The 22633-nt window shown below is 42.1% G+C and overlaps 2 protein-coding genes across 2 annotated transcripts in view; one reads left to right on the plus strand and one right to left on the minus strand.

Annotated features, from left to right (window-relative positions):
* Positions 1–525: 525 nt before the first annotated feature.
* On the minus strand, positions 526–17683 carry PCDH12 (protocadherin 12). The gene is made up of 6 exons (XM_001378057.4): positions 17544–17683; positions 16933–16999; positions 10766–13775; positions 7778–7875; positions 6245–6387; positions 526–2203 (listed from the first exon to the last, which is right to left on the minus strand). Exons 3-6 carry the CDS (start codon positions 13628–13630, stop codon positions 1761–1763), a joined length of 3549 nt encoding a protein of 1182 aa, XP_001378094.1. The 5' UTR covers positions 13631–13775; positions 16933–16999; positions 17544–17683; the 3' UTR covers positions 526–1760.
* Positions 17684–18765: 1082 nt separating this feature from the next.
* The window catches only part of RNF14 (ring finger protein 14), a 62397-nt gene continuing 58529 nt past the window's right edge, over positions 18766–22633 (plus strand). The window contains exon 1 of the mRNA XM_056811427.1: positions 18766–18846. The gene's annotated coding sequence lies outside the window, so the exon portion shown is untranslated. The remainder of the gene's footprint in view (positions 18847–22633) is intronic.

Consider the following 22633-nt stretch of genomic DNA (forward strand, 5'->3'; position numbering starts at 1 on the left):
GCCCAGGCTAGAACCTAGGGAGACACCAGTCATTAAAGGGGATGATATGGGAGAGGAGTGGTCAGATAGGACAAGAACCAGGAGAAAGTGGTGTCCTGAAAACCTGGAGAGAAAAGAATATCAAGGAGGAGAGAATGATAAACAGGGTCAAAGAGCTGCAGAGAGATCAAGAAAAATGAGGCCAGAGAAAAGATGAAGGTTGGGCTTTTCAAAGGAAGCTTTACTGGGGAACTATTTCTTTGACAGATTTCCTCCTCTCAAGAGAGATTTCACTGTGTTCTGTAGGGACTGTAGTGAGTTAGACTTAGAATACTGGACAAAGATTAAAACCCAACATATGAGAAAAGATGACTTGCTCATGCACCCAAATGTTCTGGACTGTGAAAATAAAGTGTCATCAGGGGCCAATTCTTTGCCTAATCCTGGACCTCTTGACTTGCTCCAATCTAAATTAAGCTCATCTCCAGCATATTAAATCTCAGCCTCAGCTTCTGATAAGATAGTTCACAGATCCATTAGACCAAGTTGCTTTGGAAGTATTTTATTTTTAATAGGTCTCCAGAGTGAAGCTCAGGCAAGTTCACCGCTGGCAATGGCCCAAATTATTGGCCATTTCTCATCTCCCAAAGTGAGAAGAGTTTAATCTCAGGTGTCCTGTTATACATAGACATCACTATTACCCCTTTAAAACCACATCAAAGAGGACCAATAGGCCAAAGCCAGAAGACATTTCTAGAGAAGGGATCTTTAGTGGCAGCTGATTAGAATGTCAGGCTCTGGTGAAATGCATAGACGGTATAAGTGTGTGTACTTAACATACATGTCACTTTGGGGTGAAGTCAAAGGAGCCTCTTCATTTACTCCCTAAAACTGACTTTAACCAAATTGGCCAAAGGTTTATTGGAGGAGATGGGCAAAGTGAACACTGTGTTATTCTTCCTTCCTCCACTTTTCATTATTGAGAAGAGGTGACAACTAGAAGATTTATGCTACCTTATCAATGAGCCAATTAACACTGATTGAAGAACGTGCAAGGGTGGCTCAGTCTTTATCAAATGAGAGGAAACTCAGGTAGTGTTTTTCATGAGAATGTTCATTCACACATACTTGCTTGTCATATTTCTTAAGCACTTCTTCTAGGAAATGTTTTTCTTTCTTTTTTTTAACCCTTACTTTCTGTCTTAGAATTAATACTGTGTAATGGTTCCAAGGCAGAAGAATGGGAAAAGCTAGGCAATGGTGGTTAAGTGACTTGCCCAGGGTCACACAGCTAGGAAGACTCTGAGGTCAAATTTGAACTTAAGACTTCTCATTTCTAGTTTTAGCTCTCAGTCCAGTTCTAGTTTTAGCTGCCCCCGAGGAAATGTTTCTTTACCTTCTGTGTGTATTTTACTAGCAAACACCCAGTCTCTACTTTAGTCTAGCACCCATTCTTCAGCCAAGTCCTTCAGTAGGTTGAGTCATTTAAAGAAGTTTGCTTTGGTCCGCTTTTGGCCATCCTGGGGATGAGCGAGGTGTCTTTCCTTGGAGCAATTTTTGGATGTAGAATCAGTCAGGAGTTTTCTGTCTACCTCAGGTTAGGTTTCCTCATGGTGAGGTCAGAGATTTCAAGGCCCTACCCATGGGACGTAGGCCTCTGGCTCATCCCCCAGCACCAAACCCGACAGGCCTTAAGGTGTGTACAGAACAGGCAACACTCCCAGGCTCCTCAATCTCTGGGGCGCATGGCTTAGGGTTCTCCTAAGACAGAAGGACTGTCTTCACAGACCCCTGCTGCTAGTGCTGCTGTCAGTCCTGCTCTTGGGTCCTTTCTTCCCGCTTGTACCTATGGCTTCGGAGCCCAGGGCCCCACTCCCAGCAAGGTCCAACCCCAGAGTCTTGCCGCAGGCTGAGAGGCGCTGCAGCACTTCAGAGGGGGCTACAGGGGCGTTGCTGTTCTGGGATAGCAGCATCTCAAACAGGGAGCTCATCTCTGAGAGGAAGGTGCTGGCCAGCTGGGTCCCCATCGAGTTTATCTCAGACCCAGCTGATTTACCAAATGTCTGGAAGGTTCTTGGTTCCTCCATGGCAGTGACTTCTCGACCCTGGTTAGAGGCTGGGGAGTCTGGGGAGAAGACATTGTCTCTGTAGTTGGTGTTAAGAGGCAGGGACAGCCTCGCCATCCAAGCTGGATCTGGGACATTCAGCCGATCAAGCGCCAGACCTGTCAGTCAGAGAGAAACAACCACCGTGAGACTGACCGTTGGGAGACAACCAAGTGCCAGGCAGGACGAGGGAGGAACCGTAGTAGGCCAGGAAAGGGGACTGACCAGGACAAAGTGGGGAAAGGAAACACTTGGAGAGGATGAGAGAGAGGAAGGAAGGGAAAGCGCCCAGATGGGTTAAGGCAGGAAAAGCCAAAGCAGAGCAGGGCGATGGGGCAGAGGCAGGAGCACAGTAGTGAGAAAGAACATGTAACCACAAAGCAATAGGAAACTGCTGGAGCTTTCTGAACAAGGGAGTGTTAGTCTTTTTGCTTTAGCAATGTTACTAGCAGCTGTGAGAATCGATTGGAAAAGGAAAGGACATGAGGTAAGGAGGCCAACTAGGAGAGTGCTGTCAGAGTTCATTTTCCTAAGTCATAGATAGCTTTTATCATTGAGAATTTTGGCTTTGGGGGTTTCCCCAACCAGTGGAATAGGCAGGATCCCCATAAACATAGCTTCCACTGTGAAATTTAGTAACTCTAGTCCCAAATACTAGGGTTTTGAGATTTTTGACCTTTGATTTATTCCTTCAAATGAATTTCCTAAGTATTTCTTCCATTAAGTAATCCATCAGTAGTTTGATTGGCACTGAAGAAGTAAATTAATCATCATTTTAATTATATTGGCTCAGCCTACCCATAAGCCTTTAAGATTTCTCCAATTATTTAGGCCTGCCTCTTTCTATAATTGGTGTTTTACAGTTGTATTCATACCACATCCTAGAGTTTTCCTGACCGAAAGCTTGCACAGATTTCTTCTTCGTTTGCTACTCTACTGCTCCCTCCTAAAATGCCTCAGTTGCAGCCACGTTGCAGTCAGGGCCTGCCTCTGGCAGAGGGGATGCTCCTTCATACTCTGAGGACAATTCTAAGACTTCTGTCTCATGACAGAAACTGGTGTTAAATGGAAATGTATATTATACCTGATCAAGGATTCAGCTCAGGGGGATGGTAATTGAAAGACTCCACCATATTTCCAAAGCAGAGCGGTACCATGGGAACAATACTGGATCTGGAGAGTCAGAGAGGGTGGGTACGAATCCTGAGAAGACTACCGCTACCTATGTGACTGAATGAGTTACTTAAACCCACTGGGCTGTAGATTGCTTATCTGTAAAAGAAGATGGTTGGTGACATCCCTTCCAGTTCTGCATCTAGGATGCCAAGATTCCAGCTCCTCCATAGGAACACCCTCTTATGGACCAAGAAGGCTTCTCCAATTCCTGGCTTCTCTCCTGAAAGGACTCTGGAAATGGTTAGAGTGGCAGAAGTGAGGAAAAGCTAGTTCTCTCCCAGACCAAGGTGAGTTATGAGTGATGGTTATTGATTGTGTTTCATGTAGAATTGGCTCCCAACATATTCTTCCAGAGCCATCGAAGCGCTTAGAAGGGTCTTTGAGACTCTTCTGGAGCCATTTTCCTCCTCTTTTCCCAATTTGATCAGTGTGAACAAAAATCTTCCAAAAATATGAAAGGAGTTAATGAGAGCGTGAGATTGAGAATGGCAGTGTCCACATGAGAAAAGTGAAAAACAGTATATTGGGGAAAATTCCATTCAAGCCTCAGCTATTTGGCCCCTAAATTCAGCATCTTCACTGCCAGTGGAGGCTTCAGTAACTACTCCTCGTCCTAGCTCTAGAAGACCTTTTGCCCAGTCCTAGAGCTGAGGGGTACAAGTGCCTCCGTTATACAAATATATCCTGTACAAAACATCACTCCCCACGCCTACCTACAAACTGATAATGTCAAGTACTTTTCTTCTGAGCTAAATACAAGTACTGTCTATCTGCAGCTGATGTTGGGCCCTACAAAGGAGAATGAAGGACGAAAAAGATCTTTTTAGATTTGTGTCCTCTTCCGCAGGAATAAGCAATGTCCTTAGCGACCACTGGTTGACCATGAGTCCGACAGGAGAAAAGGAATAAAAGGAAAAATGAGGGGGAGAGAGAAAAAGGAAAAAGATAGGAAGAAGAATTACACAGTCACCATCAGTTTTATTTTTAATCAGTCAGTTGTTTGGTACAGCATAAACATAATTATAACTCCAGAGCCAAAAATGAATGGAATTTCACTAGAACTCGGATCCATTCCTTTTTTCGTTGTTGCTCTGAGGACACTTCTGGGTTGAAAGTCAGGAGGTAGATGGGCAAATATGCCTTCCTGGCAGATTTCTGCCTCTCAGCTTTTTCTCCCCTCCCACCTTTATTAGCAATCACATGGACTGCAATGGCTTCTAAAACTAGCCACAGGGAACAGTTGCCCAGATCAGACAGGAGGAAGAAGAAAGAGCCAGAACAGTGAGTGACATCACTAGACTTTAGCTCAGCTTTCTGCAGACACTGAGTTTATACTGACCAGATGTTTTCCAAGATACGCAAATTTTGCATGAAATTGCTGCCTTCCTCCAAGAGACTTAGTGTTTTTTACTTGCTATCACAGTATCATAAATGGTAGATCTGGAAAAGACCTTTGTGGTCATCTAGTCAGTTCAACCCCTCATTTTACAAATGAGGAAACTAAGGCCTAAGTCACTTGTTCAAGGCACATTGAACAAGTAAGTGGCAAAGTGAAAATTCAGGCTAAACTTCTCGAATCCCAGGGCCAGGTTCTTTCCACTGTATCATACTGCAATTTGCTATCACCATTTAATTTTTTTTCCAATTCAATTCAGTAAACATTTATTTAGTGCCTACTATGTGTCAGGTACTGTGCTGAGTGCTGGGAATACAAAAAAGAACAAAAGCCAGCTCCTGCCTTCATTGGCCCATAGATGGTAAAGTGGATGCAGCACCAGGGCTGAAGTCAGGAAGATCTGAGTTCAAATTTAGCCTCAATCACTTACTAGCCATGTGAGTCCAGGGGAAGTCACTTAACCTCTATTTGCCTTGGTTTCCTCATCTGTAAAATGAGCTGGAAAAGGAAATGGCAAACTACTCCAGGATCTTTGCCAAGAAAACTTCCCATTGGGGCCACAAGAGTCAGATGCAACTAAACTGAAATAACTGAATAACAAAGCCATCCTGGAGCTTATAATTTAATGAGGAAACATGTGCAAACAAGAAAATACAAAACAAGCTGTATACAGGTTAAATAGGAAATAATCAACACAGGGGAGGCACTGGATTTAAACAGGATTAGGGAAGGCTTCCTGTAGGAGGTAGGATTTAAAGATGAAAGGCAACAACAACATAAAATTTTAAGGCAGCAAAAACATTCTGGTAAATTAGGCTTTTTTTGTGAACAGATCATTGCCAATCCTAATATACTGAGTCATTAATCCCAGTGTGACCTAGCAATAAGAATACAAGCAGCAATGGATAATCTCCATTAGATTATGAACTCCTTTAGGGTGAGGACTATCTTTTGATATCCCTAGCATCTAGCACAGAGTAGGTGCTTACTAAATGTTTATAGATTGATTGATTCTCTCTCTTTACTACAACCCTGAAAGAGCGATAGCTGAAAAGTACCTGGTCACTGGCCTTTATGGTGTTTGATGTCTGATAGCAGAGCCAAAGGCATGTACATATGAATACAACAAAAACTAATAAACAAAATGCCCAACTAATAACAGCTGTACAGGAACACTAATCCATTAAAGAATGAGACTGGTTAATGTTTCTCTCAGGAACAAGAACAATTAGCAAATTCACAATTGTAATTATTGTCAAAGCAAACTCATGAAATTCAAATATACTTGTGAAAGGTAAAGAACAAATTAATTTGCTCACAGGTGTTTTTAGCTTCCAATCAAAGTATAACTTAAATTTATTTAAACTTGTTTAAATGAGTAATTACCTTGCTCAAAATTTAAACGGAAACACAACTAATGATTTTGCTAATTGTTCTTTTTTCCTAACTGTGGCCACAATAGCCTATCGCATATTAAGTGCTCAGTAAATATTCCTTGAAGTTGAGTGCTGAAAAAAAAGAAGATCCTGAAGGAATGAAGTTAATCAGAGTCAAGTGAAGTTAGTGTTGATAAAAAGAAGCCCTTTACCTGTCTGAGGATCGAACAAGCTCTCTAATTCTTCTTCCAAGAGTTGTTTCACCAGCTCGTTGTCCGAATTCCCTTCTTCAGCTTCGTGTTCCCCATGGTCACCCTCCCTGGTACTTTGCCAGTCTGTCTCCAATCCTGCATTTCTGCAAAGGAAACCAAATCACCACAGGAAGTGAGGAACTTATTGGAGTTCCCATTCTCTTTTCCTCTTTGTAGAATCAATTCAATTTGACAAATATTTCAATGCCTGTAATGCATGCAAGGCTCACTCTTGGTTCCTTCTCTAGTGCTGTGCTCTTTACTATTTCAGAATGGCCTCTTCTGGGCTGGACTGGTTCTCACTTCAAAAAAGTATAACCATATCTATTCTATGGACTACTGTCTTCTATTGCCTCATCATCCCATTACTCAATGAATAAACTCTGGCATCCCAAGTCCTCCACAGCCTGGCCCCAAACTACCTTTCTAGCCTTCTCTCTCACTATTCTTCATAATCTACCATATGTTCCAGTCAATTCTGTAAAACTCACTAGTCTCTGAGCATACCATATGTTTCCCTGCCCTTTCCCATGCGTTTCCTTCTACCTGGAAGGCCCTTATAGCAGAAATAAACTCATTTTCTTCTTTAGAGATTCTAGGCATTCAAGATCTAATTCGATGTTGCCTCCTCCAGGAAATCTTCCCTGATCCCTTCAGCATGCTCACATATCATGCTTTGCTTATACCTCTCTTGTAGCAGTTATCATATTCTAGCTTGACTTATATTTATTCATACTCATATCTCTTCCCAGTAGATGATGTTTCTTGAGGGCAACAGATCTACCTTGTTCATTTTTTGCATATTCCTTGGGGTCTGCTGCAAGGTCTTGTCCATACCAGATATTCAGTAAAAGCATATTGAAATGAAGTGACTCCTTCCTCTCCATCACATACATTCATTCTCCAAGTGGAAGGCGAGCAAGATCCTGTCCTACGGCTGCTTTCATGTGCAGTTGCTGATGCCCAGGAGCAGGGCCATTTTCTGAGGAGGCTAAATCCAGCTCACTAATGAGTTGTGAGTCCTCAGAAATAGTGAGACCCTCCCTCAAGGGAGCAAACGCCCACACTTGGCACCAACTATTATTCCTACTCTTTAAGTTAGACTTAGGTGACAAAACAAGAAAGGAATAAATGTATTAATACAAAACAAAACATATCCTGTGTGCCAAAGGAGCCCAGACACCTCTGTAATCAGCAGACAAATTAGAGCATCAGAAATGAAATCATTTCCTTCACAGCTTTAGGACCTAAATATAGTGGCAATAGCACAGCACAGACTGGGGCTGAGGGATGGCAGGGGGTGGGGGACCAGGCCTAGAATTCTGACCCAGAAGAGCAAAGTCCAAAGATTCAGGAACACTGGACATCACTGAACTGAAAGAAAGGAGGCCAGGGGGAGGCTAGAGCTGAGAAATGGCCTGAGCAAGAGAAAAGGGCCCAGAGCGTTCGAAGACTTGCTTCCTAGACTAGGGCTGAAGGTTACGTGTTGCTTACCTGACACTACCGGTCTTGGCTGAGTATTTGTTTCCTCTGTGGTTTGGTTTGGGTTGAAATTGGCCCTGGTGCAGCAAGGACAGCAGCTGGGAGATTTGCTGTAAGACAGGAAAAATCTGTTGACTCTACACAATTCCTACCAAGCACACTTCCTTGCCGGATGTTTCCTTCAATACTGTGCTTTCTTTTTATAGTGTTTCCTCCGGCTTCAGATGTTTGTGTGATTAAGACAGAAGGACAATGCAGAAGTGACAGAGACCTAGGCAGGCAGATTCCCCAAGCTCCTTCACTTTATCCAGGGGAATTATAATATAAGCTAAAGGGGAGAGGAGATGAGAAAACATGTTATCCTGCCCTTCCTTTGTCTATCTTGCACACACCCAGACAGACAGACACAGACACATACACACACACTCATCCTTGCAAAGTGACCAGAAGTAATGGCCCTCACCAAAGTAGGGAGATGGAGGTGGGATGGATGATGGAGGAGGGAAAACATTTCTTGAAAACAAACTTTCAGAAATCTCAGCCAAGTATTAACAAATTACCATACAACGTTGCAAATGTCGTTTGGTTAGGGGCTGCCTTAAGAACATATGAGAATCTAGCCTCAGACACTTCCTACCTGTGTGATCCTGGGCAAGTCACTTAGCCTTTTGTCTAGCCCTCATCTCTCTTCTGTCTTGGATGTGTTAATTAGTATAGATTCTAAGCCAGAAGGTAAGGGTTTCCAAAAAAAAAAAAAGGACAGATGAGGGAATTCAGATAGGGTAAGTACCAAGCACAAACACATACTGATATAATAAAATTAAAGAAGAAAAAATCAAAGGAAAAGAAAATAACCTAATATTATTTTGGCAAAATTAGTTGCTTGTTTTATCCACATTTAAGCACTTACCTAATCAAACGAGACAACATGAATATATAGTAAGGAGAAAAGAAGAGCAGATTGGGACCCAGGACACCTGGGTTCCTTCCTCATCTCTGTCATCCCCTTGTGTGATATTAGGCAAGGGATTTAAGTTGCTTCAGCTTTTCGGTTGGGTTTCTTATCAGTAAATTAGGGTTCAAGATACTTCTATCCTCATCATATGGATGAAGATAAGTGAACTATATTTTTTAAAGTTCTATGCAAATGCAAAAAAATTCTCCTAATTATTACCCGGATCAATGCTTCAGCCTCCAGAGAAATGCCCTAAGTTGACTTTGTTGTCTTCCCTCTAAATTTGACCCCTTGGGCCCAAAAGAGAGGAGCCTGAGAATTCCCAATGTCAAATGTGATTTGGAAGTCAGGCCTTTGAAAGGGGAAAAGGGAAGCCTCCAGGATGGGGTTTGATTGTGACTGAGGTTTTTAAAGAAGTGAGGGTCAGTAGGTCAGTGTCCCATTTCCTGGAGCTCACCCGACCCCAGCCCTTAAGAGCCAGCCCCATTCATCAGCTGCAGTTGGAGAAAAAGCTGCCTCTTCTAAAAGCACTATCTGCAGCGAGCCATTTCCTCCTCTTGTCTTATCTACTTGTATGACAGATAAGAAAACAGCAGGATGACAAGCCCCTTAACATAGTAAAATGTCTCTGCAGTGCCTCCCCCACTTCTTTGCAGCTTCCTCATTAAGTAACATTCCTAACAAAGTCTGCCCTTGTCTTTGAGAGGCTCGGGAGGGCCATTTTGATGTCTGGGGCCCATGTTAAAACTACCCAAAAGAGAGACTGGCTATTTGCCTGGTAGTCTGTGAGTCTGGGTTTTTGGCAGGTTCCTGGGGAAAAGTTGAGGAAATAGCTCTGTCCTTGGAGGCCAGGAAATTTGCCTGGTCTACTTGGCACCACAGGAATGGATCTGATCTATTTTGTGAATGTATTGTGGTGTAGAGGAAAGAGCACTGGATTGGGAATCTATCCTCCTAGATTTGTTATTGACTAGCTCAATGACCTTGGGTGAGTCTCTACCTCCTGAGCACCCTTTCCCTAAATTAAATGATGGCAATTCTATCTTCTCCATTTCTTTCTTTTTTTAAACCTTTACTTTTTATTCTACTAACAACACTAAGACAGAAGGGCAAGAGCCAGGCAAATGGGATTAAATGGCTTGCCCAGGAAGAGTAGTGAGAATCAAATGAAATCTGAAGGGATTTAGGAACCATGGGCCATGAACATAGAGCAACCTGAACATTAGTGTCACAGATTTACAGAGCTGCTGGTCTAATCTTCTCACTTTACAGATAAGGACACTGAGGCCCAGAAAGGTCAAGTCACTTGACAAAAACCACACAAGGAACAAACTCAAGACTAGAACTCAGGTCTTTGACTCCAAAGCTGATTTCTCTTTTCCTGGATTTAATAAATATATGCCCCTCCTTTCTCTAGCCCCTCACCACCAAAAAAACCCAAAAACCCAACAAAAAAATAAAAACAAATCTTCAGTTTCAAGTCCATATGATCACCATTTGGTTTTTTCTTAATTTTATAGTTGGTAAGAAATAATTAACATTTAAATGTAGATGGGGCAGCTAGGTGGCTTATTATGTATTGAGAGCCAGGCCAAGAGATGGGAGGTCCTGGTTTCAAATTTGACATGAGATACTTCCTAGCTATATGACCCTGAGCAAGTCACTTAACTCCCATTGCCCATCCCTTACCACTCTTCTGCCTTGGAACCAATATACATTATTGATTCTAAGACAGAAGGTAAGGATTAAAAAAAAAGTAAATGTAGAGAAATGAAATAGACTAGTTTTAGTGCTCTAGGATCTAATGTACAACCTTATCCATACTGGGCAGAACCACAGATCCAGTGGGCTTGGTCCTTTGAATTTTTTAGCAATTTTACTTAAGGGAATCCTTATTTTCAGTCATTTTCTTTCTGCCAAATATTATATGATAACACAGAGTTAGGCCCAATATGGCAATACAACTAAAACAGAATCCATGGCTATGCTACAGAACATGGAACCAGTTTGGTTTTCCTCTAAGAGGTTGCTTGTGTTGATAATACCTGAACTGGAGGAGAGTCAATGGTGAGCTCCTCCATGGGGTTGCGTTCTGTGAAGGCAGCCACAGACAGTCGAACCAGACTGCGCAGGATCTGGTGGGGGTGATGCTCTTTGTCTGGGTCCTCTTTGCCATTCAGGTTTCGCTGCCTCCTAAGAGTTGTAGTAGAGGCCAGAAGGTCTAGTACTGCTGGATCACTCCTCTGCTCTTGGGATGGCCTTATCTGGGGACTTCCCATATTTTTTGAGGCCTTGAGGTGAGGCTGGCATGTTGGTTGGGGATCTGGAAGGCTCAGATTTTCTCGAGAGGCATTTCTCTGCCTGGGATGGTGGAAAAGGAGATTGTAGGTATCCTGTAACACCTCTCTTTCCTCAGGAGAAGTTCCCTGGTTCCCTTGGTTCCGAAGTGTCCTATACAATGTTGGGGTTAAATATGGAGCCTGCAATGGAGAGTCCCAGTCTGTTTCTGGAACCTTTTCCTTTCCTGCTTCCTTGTGGGGTAGCTCAGCTTCACTTAGCTCCTCCACTTGGCCCCTGAGCACTGGCACTAGGTGAATGTCAGTTTTCTGGATTTGTTTCTGGGGCCTCTTGGGTTGGTGTCGGTAGGTTGACTCTGCTTCCCTGCAGTTATAGGCTCTGTTATCCTTACGGTCAGTTCTGCAGATGGACACAATCAGAACAAGAATCAACAAGAAGATGGCCAACAATACAGCCAAGCAAATCACAGTCACTACTGAGGTGCTCAAGGGGCTAGATTCCTGAGCCAGGTTCTTCAGATGATCAAGGCTGTTGGTGAAAGTCACTTTCACCATAGCTCTGGTCTCCAAGGGGGGATTTCCAAGATCAGTGACAACAATCATCAGTTCCCATTCAGTGCCAATGAGGCTGCTGGCATTTGTAGCATTGATGTACAGCTGGCCCACGTGAGGATCAAGGAAGAAGAGGCGAGCCTCATTGCCACTCTGAATGGCATAGAGAAGATTTCCATTGTCCCCAGAATCTGCATCAATGGCCACAATGGTCATTAAGAGAAACAGCCAGGATCTAGAGGCCACCAAGGAAGATGTGCCAGAGACAGTTGCTCTATAGGAGTCAGGGGTCTCAGAAGAGACCATTAGGTGACCCGTGGAAGAGTTCACAAACACAGAAATAGAGGCTGTCCCACCACTAAGGACAGGCTGCACCACAATGGGAGCATTGTCATTGATGTCAAGGAGGCTCACCTTCACAGAGGCGCTAGAAACAAGCCGAGGCTCACCTCCATCTTCTGCTATTACCAGAAATTGAAAACCCGTCATTTGTTCATAGTCCAGGGTAGTAGATGCTGAGATCTCCCCGGTGTCAGAGTCAATAGCTACCAGATGGGAAAAAGAAGATTCCTGAAGACGGTAAGTGACTTTTCCATTGAGATCCAGGTCAGCATCACGAGCCTTAACAGTGATGAGGTGGGAAGAAGGTAGATTATTCTCCCAAATGGAGATATTGTACTTGCTCACCTCAAACACGGGCGCATTGTCATTGATGTCACTGATCTGAATCGTAATCTGTTTCTTGGCCGATAAGGGCTGTTCCCCCTGGTCTTGGGCTAACAACGTCAAGTTATACTGAGGCCACGTCTCCCTGTCTAGGACAGCATTGGTCAGGAGCATGTAAGTATTACCATTGGTTCTTTTTAGTTGAAAATGTCCCCGTCCTTGCTTGAGGGAGCAATGAACCAGGCCGTTGTCCCCAGAATCCAGGTCATTTGCTATCACGAGGGCAATGAAGCTGTCCTTGGGAAGAGCTTCGGATATCACAGATGGTCTAGAGGCCCATGTAATATGGATGCTCGGGGAGTTGTCATTGACATCTAGAACCTTGATGAGGACTTTGCAGTGAGCGGGGATGGGGTTGGGACCCAAGTCCCTGGCTTGTACATCTATCTCATAGGCAGGGGTTTTTTCATAGTCCAGGGGCCGATTCAGAGTGATCTGACCTGTTTGGGCATCAATACTAAAGGTGTTCTGCACATCTGGTGGCACGTGCTTCCCGAGGGAAAACTCTACCTCCCCATTTGGGCCCTCGTCAGGGTCAGTTGCCGTGAGGTTTAGGAGAAGGGTCCCCGGGATGGTATCTTCCCCAACTTCTAAAGCCAATGAGCTCTCTGCAAACACGGGGCTGTTGTCGTTGGAATCCAGAACACTGACCTTGACTAAGCTGGTACCCGACTTGGGGGGATCCCCGTTGTCAAAGGCCGTCAGTACCAAGTTGAAGGCTGCATGCAGCTCCCGGTCCAGCTCCTTCACCACCACAAGCTCTGCGTGTTTGCTTTCATCAGGCCCCAGGATCACCTCCAGAGCAAAGTGCTCACTGGGAGAGAGCGAGTACGAGTGCAGGGTATTGGGGCCCGTGTCAAGGTCCCAGGCTCGGTCCAAGGGAATTCTGGTCCGCAGAGAGGCGCTTTCAGAGATCTCCAGCTCCTGCTCTGCTTTGGGGAAGCGGGGGTGGTGATCATTGATGTCCAGCACCCGGATCTCCACGTGAATCAAAGCTAGGCCCTCTGTGGCCAGCACATCGAAAGATATCAGGCAAGGGTCTTTCTGTCTGCAGAGTTGCTCTCTGTCCAGCCTTCTCTCTGTGCTGAGTAAGCCATCTTTAGAGCCAACCTGAATAGGGAGCACTTGAGGTGGCTGCAAAATCTGGAAAGCCCCTTCTTGTCTGCTTCCCTCCTCCCAGCTCAGCTCTCTAGACAGTTTTCCTATCACCGTTCCATGGGGCACTTCTTCTGAAACTTGGTACTTTACAGTGAGAGTGGCTATCTCCTGACCATCTACTAAAAGAAAAAAGAAGCAGCACAAACCAGACAAGGGAAGCCATAAAAAGAATGCCATGCTTACCACCCTATCAGATGGGATTAGGGAGGAGATAAAGTCCCTTAGGGGCCCGGAGAGTCCTCAGGTGTTTCCCAGAGGGTGTGTTTGGCCTTGTCCTCTTGCCCCCAAACTTGCTGGCATGATCAGCTCCCATATTCAGATGCTGAAAGAAAGAGTGAGATTTCCAGGCAAGTCCATCTTCATTTGAACAGAGCAGGGAAACCCAAGCATGGAGGGAATAGAATGACTACAGGAGGCTTCACTTTTGCGCCAGTCCAGACACTCATGCAAAAGATGGAGAAAATTCAGCTGAGAAAGGGACTTTACTGAGTGAAGTAGGATGTAGGGGATTCAGACTCCAAACAGTGGGGAGAACGAGGAAACAGAGAGGCTGCTTTTTCCTATGGAAACCCCACCTACAGGAAAGGGAGGCTTGTGGGTTGAAATGTCAGTTAGAGAAAGAGCATTTCCCGTGAAGGCTGAGCATGGGAATCCAGCACCCTCCGAGGGGAAGGTGCTGTCCATGTGGCAGGGGATGCTCTGCCACTGCCAGGAGTCTAGCCCTTTCCCTAAGGAAAGGGCCATCTGGAGCTGTCCTTCCTGGTCCACGGGGCTCTCCCTCGCTCTGATTCCATCTTTGAGGCTCTGCCTCACAGTGCTGCTCACCCCCCAAGAGGCCCACTCCCCACCAGCCCAGGCACTCTGAGCCTTTGCAGCAACTGCCACCAGTTTCACTGGACTCCTTTCTCCCTGTGTTACCCTTCCCCCAAGTCCTGGTCACAGCTTCATTGTTCTTCTCATCCTGTTTTCAGTCTCGCCTTGGTGGGGGGGGGGGATTCCCCCAAGGCTTCTTCATCATCATTCCTCATTATATTTTATCTATCCACTCTCTCTTCTTGCCCTTCCTCAAATTTTCTCTCTCCTTAATCCTATTTATGACCAACTTTTCCTTTGATCTCTAGGTCCCCCCACTTTACCCCTCCTGCACTAATTCCCACAAATATTTTCCAGTGGCTTTTATGTAGGTATATCCACCTTTCACCTTAAGGGGAGGGAACATGGTTTTATATGCCATCAAGTAATAGACACTGTACTAATATTCAAGAGGATCAGAGCTCTTATTATCCCCATTTTCACAGTTGAGGAAACAGAGTAAGTGATTTTCCCAGGGTCACACAGCTAATAAGTGTCCAAGGCTGGATTTGAACTCAGATCGTCCTTACTTTGGACACCATCCACTGCCTCTGGGCAAGTTAGGTTAGAAGGTTGAGTTGAGGGGTGGTCTGGGAGAAGAGTAATGAGTAAAATATAACTTTTGCATTGTTCCTTTGGGATCAGCCAATTCTTCATGACTTCCTTTTTCCCTCTGGAGTTTTGAGTTTCATGGGGGTTGATTGACATGGTAATAATCTTTATTTCCTGCCTGAAAAGATTTATGATGGGAACCCTAGGAAAGCATTCCCCCTCTTGAGATGTATCTTGGTTTGAAGTGCCTCTAAAAACATTTAAGATTTGTGCCTGGAGTCCCGAGTTAAAATCCAGCCTCAGATACTAGATGTGTGACCCTGGGCAAATCACTTAACCTCAGTTTGCCTCAGTTTCCTGATCTGAAAAAGGGGATAATAAAAGCACCTACCTCTTGGAGTTGTGAGGACTAAATGAGATCATAATTGCAAAGGCTTAGCATAGTGTCTGGAACAGAGTAAGCACTATATAAATGTTACGTATTATCAAAATAAGTGAATATTTGGTGATATCTTTTGATAAACATGCTTAGGTAGTAGAGTGTCTGGAAGTGCAAGGCTATAGTCTCTGCTTTATATTTACTTTTTTTTTTTAATCCTTACCTTCCATCTTAGGATCAATACTGTATATTGGTTCTAGGACAGAAGAGCGGTAAGGGATAGGCAAGGGCAAGTGCTTGCCTTGAGTCACACAGCTATCTGAGGCTAGATTTGAACCTGGGACCTCCCATCTCTAGGCCCAGCTTTCAATCCACTGAACCACTCAGCTATCCCCTTTACATTTACTTTCTCCATACTTTTGGCCCTATTCTTTCTACTCTTGGGAGTCATCCTACCATTTTTCAGGTAATTCATAAGAATAGTCCAGAATCAAGACTTCCTTCCCCCATCTCTAAATTTCCTGGATTCCGTGCATCATATACAAATAGTAAAGTTGACCTTGCTCCCTTTTCTTTTGTTTTGTTTCCTTGCCCAGGGTAAGCCCATTTTTCATTTCTTACTCCTGTCCAGGAAAGTGCAGAAGCCCATTGTTGTCTCCCAATCCATTTTTGGCACACTGATCACACGTCTTGGATTTTCTGAAAGGATCTTGATTCCAAGAAAAGGATATACACGTTTATGAGGCTTTACAAAAGTAAAATCTTATGTCATACCATGTGTTCCAATTCTTGGTTTCAGAAATAAGAATTGCTTTAATTACAAGAAACAGAAAAGGATTGCCATGTATTTCTGCATCCATGAAGGAGCTAGAGAGCAGATAGTCCTGGAGATTCACTGCCATCTGCTGACCACAGGCTTTTATGACACTCCCATAATATTGCCCAATTGCCATCTGGTGGCCAAAGACTTAGAAAGAGGACTTGAGATAAAGTAGAGTTCCAGAAATGTTTTAGGTAAAGCCAGGATTGTTTTAATATGCAACAAGCTTTCCCCAGGGAACTGATTTGAAGGAAATAGTGCTCATTTGTATGTAGAAGTTTCAGTATGCTTATTTTTTAATTGACCTAATTACTTAATAATCATGTGCTTTTATAGGAGTTTCACCACATACTTATTATCTCGAGATATTTACTACTTATTATCTCGAGATATTTACTGTCACAGGAGGAAAAACATATATCACTTTTTAAAGTAAAATTTTCTTCATATAATGAAAAATATATTAATCTTGAACACAAGGTGGTCAGATGCCATTTTCTCTCATTTTAACTATAGAACATATGTGAATGTTAGTTTTACAGTCTGTATTTCTAGCAAAACTTTATACAACTTTCATTAAATGTTATTTAATATAAGTATGTGGTTGGGTTTTTTTTTAAGATAGATTCTGCATTTCATATTTTCAGTAGCTTTTCTGGAAGGTTGTAGAGCATTTGGATATATATGAAAGTAATTTCATCTGTCAGAATGGAAAACAAAAACTTTTTAAATTTCTTTAATTTGCTTAACACATGATAATAGGCCAGGCCAGCAGGCAACAAGCATTGATTAAATACCTATTATGTGCCAGATGCTGTGTTAAGTGCTGAGGGTAAAATAAAGGAAAAAGATAGTCCTCACTCTCAAGGGACTTACAGTTGAATGGTGGAGACAACATGCAAGCAATTACAGTTAATCTTCAACTTTTCCTCGAGGAAAGTTCCTAAAAAAAACACAGAAAAAACTGCAATGTTAACACATTGAACCTATGGGAAATAGGGGGTTAGGTTTCCATGGAAACTAATCATTCTAATTTTCTGGCAGAGATTGCTGAAAATATACTTTTCTGCATACAATTCTTCATAACAAAGCATTAATTCTGATATGTACTTTCCCTAATACAATAACCATGAAATAACCCATATGGTGAAGTATATAAAATAAAATTGGTAACATGCAAAACATTTTTCTCATGAATAATTCTTTAGATTTCTGTGATCTTTTATGCTAATATCTCAATAAAAATTAATTTCAGACATGAAATTTTTAAACCTGAATCTTATTTTTTTCTGTCAGGTGGTGGTAAAACAGTAGTGTACTATATACATATACATATATGTATATATATATATTCCATCTTGTTCTCTATACTATACTGCTGTAATCCTCTCTAACTTGGCCACCCCTCTGAAAACTCAAGGAGAGATTGGTAGGATATTTGTTGGTGCAGTCACAAGATGCAGATTCTGGCAAGATCCTGATATTACCTCCAACATTCTGAACTTCATAGCCATAGCTTGAAATAATCCATCCATGATTCTGTTTCATTCACTGTTTGAGATCCTTCAGAGTTTCAGAGTACAGAAGTATAGCCACAGATGTGCCCTGCTGCCAATGGAAAGATGAAAATGAGAGTACTAATAAACTCATGAGAATATACAGGTTAAATAGATGAAAATCAACAGGAGGAAGGCACGAACATTAAAGGTAATCAGGAAAGGTTTCTTTTTCCTTTTAAACATTTTTCCATGTTTCCATGATTCATTTTCTTTCCCTCCTCCCTCCCAAAACGTACAAGCAATTACACTGGGTTGTATAAATACTATCACTTGATACCTAGTTCCATATTATTCATTTTTGCTATATAGCGATCTTTTAAAGCCTAAACCCTAAATCACATGCCCATATATACAAGTGATAAGTGATGTCATATGTTTTGCTTTTGCTTTTCTACTCCCATAGTTCTTTCCCTCAAAGTGGTTAGCATTCTTCCCCATAAGTCGTTTAGGAGTGTCCTGACTTGTTGCATTGCTACTAGTAGCAAAATCCGTTACATTGAATTGTTCCACAATGTTTTACTTTCTGTATAATAAGGTTCTCCTGGTTCTGTTCCTTTCACTTTGCATCAGTTCCTGGAGGTCGTTCCAGTTCACATGGAATTCCTCCAGTTTATTATTCATTTCAGCACAATAGTATTCCATCACCAGCCATTCCCCAATCAAGGGACAATCAAGGGAGAGAATTCTAGGCATGGAGGACAGTCAGTGATAACACCTAGAGTCAAGCGGTGGAAAGTTATGTGGAAGAAACAGCAAGAAGACCAGTGTCACAGGATCAATGAGTATGTCAAGGGGAGACTGGAAAGGTAAGAAGGGGCCGGATTGTGAAAGGCTTTAAATTTATTAGTTTTTTTTTTTTTTGAGGTGATGGGAATCTACAGTGATATTGTTGTTCAGTTGTATCTGACTCTTCATGACCCTGTGGAACATACTGTCCATGGGGTTTGCCATTTCCTTCTCTAGTGGATTAAGGCAAACAGGTAAAGTGACTTGTCCAAGGTCACACAACTAGTAAGTGTCTTGAGTCTGGATTGGTCCTCTTGACTCTAGGCCCAGCGCTCTATCCACTGAGCCATCTAGCTGCCCCACTGTGATGGGAGCTTATTATTGAATAAGGGTATAACATGGTCCACCCTGTGCTTTAGGGAGCTCAGATTGTCAGCTGAGTGGAGGATGGACTAGAGTGATAGGGAAACTATCCAGCAGGCTATTGCAAGAGTCCTTGTATGAGGTGATGAGGGCTTGTATCAGGGTGGTGTCAGTCAGAGAAGAGAAGGGGGAGTATACAAGAGATGTGATAAAGTAGAACAGGCCTTGCTAAGAGGCTGAATAAGAGTGAGAAGCCTAGGGTGATAACTAGCTTGTGAGCCTGGGTGACTGGGATAGCAGTGCTCTCAACAATTAGAAAGTTAGGAAGAGGAGGAGGGGAAGTTTCACCTTGATAGGGATGGGGTGAGGAATGGGGTGAGGAATTTTAGACATGTTAAGTTTAAAAATATAAAAATAATATAAAAATAAAATATGAGATATCTATTGGAATCCAGTTGGAGATGCAAGCTTGGAGGTCAAGAGAGAGGTCAGGGCTGGATAAGTAGATCTTTAATTTTTATATTTGTATGTTTGTATATTCTCAAACTAGGTTCATCTTATAAGCTTATTTTAAGTGTTATTGCAAAGCAATTTATTTTTTGCAAAGTAAATTTGAAAACTATATCAGGAAACATGCCTGCTATGTACATCATTTGTGCATGAATATTCAAGAGTTGACTGTTGATTAGCCTTGTTACATATTATCAGCTCTAGATGAGTTTATCATTGCATTGTTTAGAAATTGAAAGAACCATCCATGAAATTCCTCCATTACATTAGTTCATTTTTTAAAATGTATTCTTTCCTGTTTAGCATCTTCTTCCTAACATATTGGGTCAGCTTTTCATATGAGAGGACAAGCTGAGTTTAACTACCACCAAGTGCTCTCTTAGCCATAACCTTCAGAACAAAGAGTAACTTGAGTTCTCAGAAGGTGAACAACATTGAGAACTACTTTATTGTACTTGGTGCAGCAGGGTGAAAAGAGACTGTCTGAGGGTGTTTAAGAACAATTTCTAGTTTGCCACAGGGAGGGTTCCTTTGTGCCCTGGTGTCACACTTGTCTCTACCTTGATTCCACTTACGTTCTAGAATGTGCCCAAATTTCCTAGAATGTTTCATTTGGTGTCAAATGCTGTTGCCCTTTATAGAGCTCACTATTATTCCCTGAGACTTATATTATATTGCAACATTCTTTTGATCTTTTAACCAAATTATATAATAATTATAATGTGATAGTTTTTAGAAAGCACTTTGCAAACCTTAAAACACCATAAAAATTTAAGTTATTGTTATTATAATCTCCACCACTGAAATTCTGCCTACTCTGATACCTCATCATAAATGTTATGCCAGCAGTATAGGGTCCTATCAAGCTGGAAAGGCTTCTACTATGGGCACAATGGCTGACTGTATAACCTATTGTCTAAGGACCAGCCTAGCTAAATTCAGAGACTTCTCGCCAGGTTGGCTATGCCAACCAATGAAGATCATAAAAAAGTTACCTTGTGTTGACTGATGACATCACAGATCTTTAAAGCATTTTATACACACTCACACAAATACACACACATATACCTGAAATTTAGATTATATTCCAATGAGATTTTTCTTTGTCCAGATTACATAAATAGATGATTATAACATTCCTTTAAAACGGCATGGAACTATCTGTCTTAGACACAGTTGGACTGATCTAGATATGACTTTGATATGCCAAAAGAACGTCTTTGATTGGGTGGGTGGGTGTCCAGTGTCTCTTGTAGAAGTTGCTTCTCCTCTAGACATGCTTCCTCCCTCTTTCAGGCTTGCCGAAATTTTGTTTGCCTAAAATTCCTTTTCTGGAAACTTCAATGCCTCATACTTATACAGTAGGGACTTCTCCCCCCCACCCCATCCCTGGCAGCTCCCTGTTTATGTCATTCAGAAGTGGGAGGCCAATCAGATGAGCTCAGATGAGATCTGCTCCCTTCTGTCCTCCTCTCCCTCCTCACAATATAACCCATAGCCCTTACTGCCAAGTTGTTCTAACGGAGAATCTGTTTTTGAGTGACTGTGTAGTCAGAGGAAATGGCTCCAGCTGTCTCTGGCATTGACTAGAAGTGAAAGTGACATATTTGATGAAGCTAGTTCAAGGGCAGTTTTGTCCATTATTCCCTGTCCTCCTCAACTTCCTCCTCTTACTGTGGAGAGGAATATTATACCTGAGGTCTGGCATCTTCTCTGCGAAGATTAAATCGACTCTATCCATTTTTTATTGATCCTATTTACAGTTAATTGATTTTGTTCTGTATCTGTTTAAGTTATGGTTCTTCGTCTCTGAACTTAGTGCAGAAGTGAGTTAAGTTTAGAAATCAAGTTCTTCTGTTAATCACTATTTTATTCTCACTTCAAGGAAATTTGTTATTCTTGGAAGATGCTGGGCAACATCAGGGAATCTGATACCTAAACACCACCAAGGTATCCTTCAAGGACATCTCCTTTGCTATCTTTAACTTTGCAGGTGGACTCAAACAATGAACTTTTCTTAGTCACAGGAGGGAAGGAGGGGGTTGTTGTTAGCCCCTCATCATTCTCAGTTTCCAGCCAATCATATTGTCTCCCTCACTTCAATTCTGTAACCAATCATTCATATCCTCATGCTCATAATGCTGCCAATCCTGTACCAGTCATAACTTGTTCTCTGCCCATGAAATAGATTTTTGTTCTTTGTTCTGTATTCCCCCAAAACTATAAAAGGGGAGCTGTCCTTCTCCTTGAGGTTTTTGGCTAAACTTGACACCACTACTGACCTTCATTATTAACAGGTAGTGCCCCTGCTAATAAACTATTATCTTGCTCAGAGAAAATATGCCTGTTTACCTTTGTTGAATTTTACTCATGACAACCTTTTGTTGTTATCTGTACCCTCCATGTTCCCACCCCTGAGTTATCTCATTTTAGACCTTTGCCCTTCTCTTGTGTGAGGTAAGATGATTGTAATAAAGGTCTCTTGGGCTATGCATTGCTGGCTTGCTTCTTGCTTCTTCTGCTTTTTTTTTCCCTGCAAGATTTCCTCTAAGTCTCTGAGGCCATGAAGATTTTTCTGCTTCAAACCAAGCAAAGAGGGAAAACTCTGGGCCAGATCTGAGGACTTCAGAGTGGCCTACTTTTATGAAACAAGTCAGTTTTGTGTCTTGTTTTTAAATGAGACCTATTGTTCTGGCTGGAATTGAATTGAAAGCAATTAATATCCCAAAATCTAGAAAGCAATAAGGTGTCAATAGAAAATGAACATTACTGCAAAGCATTCTAAGCAAGAAAGCTTCTAACATTCCTTCTGCCTTTCCAGTCTCTTATGAATCTAAAGATCTTCTGAGGATGTCAGAAAATACTTATTAAAAATGGAAAAATTAAAATTGAGAGAGAAAAGACATAGTTGCTTTCCCTAGTTCTAGATATACAATTTGTGGACCAACAAATTCATCCTTGGGGCTGTGGAAAGAGAGACAGACCCTTTAATTTCCAGTATTATCAAGCTTTCTGTATGCTTTTTCAATATCCTCAACAATTTCCCCCCCCTAGATTCATTGCTTTAAGTGGGGCTTATAATGGCACCCAAAGAGTCTTTTAGACATAACAATCCTCTGAAGTTTCTTCTCCAGCTTGAAATGACATAATCTAGAGTTACTCTCTATACTTATGTATCACCCCAAAATTGGATCTCTGGTTTTAAAATCCAGCATGAAAGGAGAATGTCTACATCTTATTTTTGAGATTTCATTTCTCATTGTACTCTGCTTTCAGGGTTTAAAGAAAACTTACTATATATGTATATATATATATATATTTTTATATTTATGTTTTACATATATGACATATATGACAGTCCAATTTACACAATCCAGTGTTAGCTTGAAATGGTGTAAATGAAAAAGCATTTATTGTCC

Source organism: Monodelphis domestica, chromosome 1 (genome assembly GCF_027887165.1).
Source record: "Monodelphis domestica isolate mMonDom1 chromosome 1, mMonDom1.pri, whole genome shotgun sequence".
Classification (NCBI taxonomy): Eukaryota; Metazoa; Chordata; class Mammalia; order Didelphimorphia; family Didelphidae; genus Monodelphis; species Monodelphis domestica.

What these genes read in the sequence shown, in the direction of transcription:
- PCDH12 (XM_001378057.4), bottom strand. Translation starts at nt 13,630, where the DNA reads ATGGCATTCTTTTTATGGCTTCCCTTGTCTGGTTTGTGCTGCTTCTTT. An exon ending in GCCAAGACCGGTAGTGTCAG is followed by an intron (nt 6,388 to 7,777) that starts GTAAGCAACACG and finishes TTTCCTTTGCAG; the next exon opens with AAATGCAGGATTGGAGACAG. An exon ending in CTTGTTCGATCCTCAGACAG is followed by an intron (nt 2,204 to 6,244) that starts GTAAAGGGCTTC and finishes TCTGACTGACAG; the next exon opens with GTCTGGCGCTTGATCGGCTG.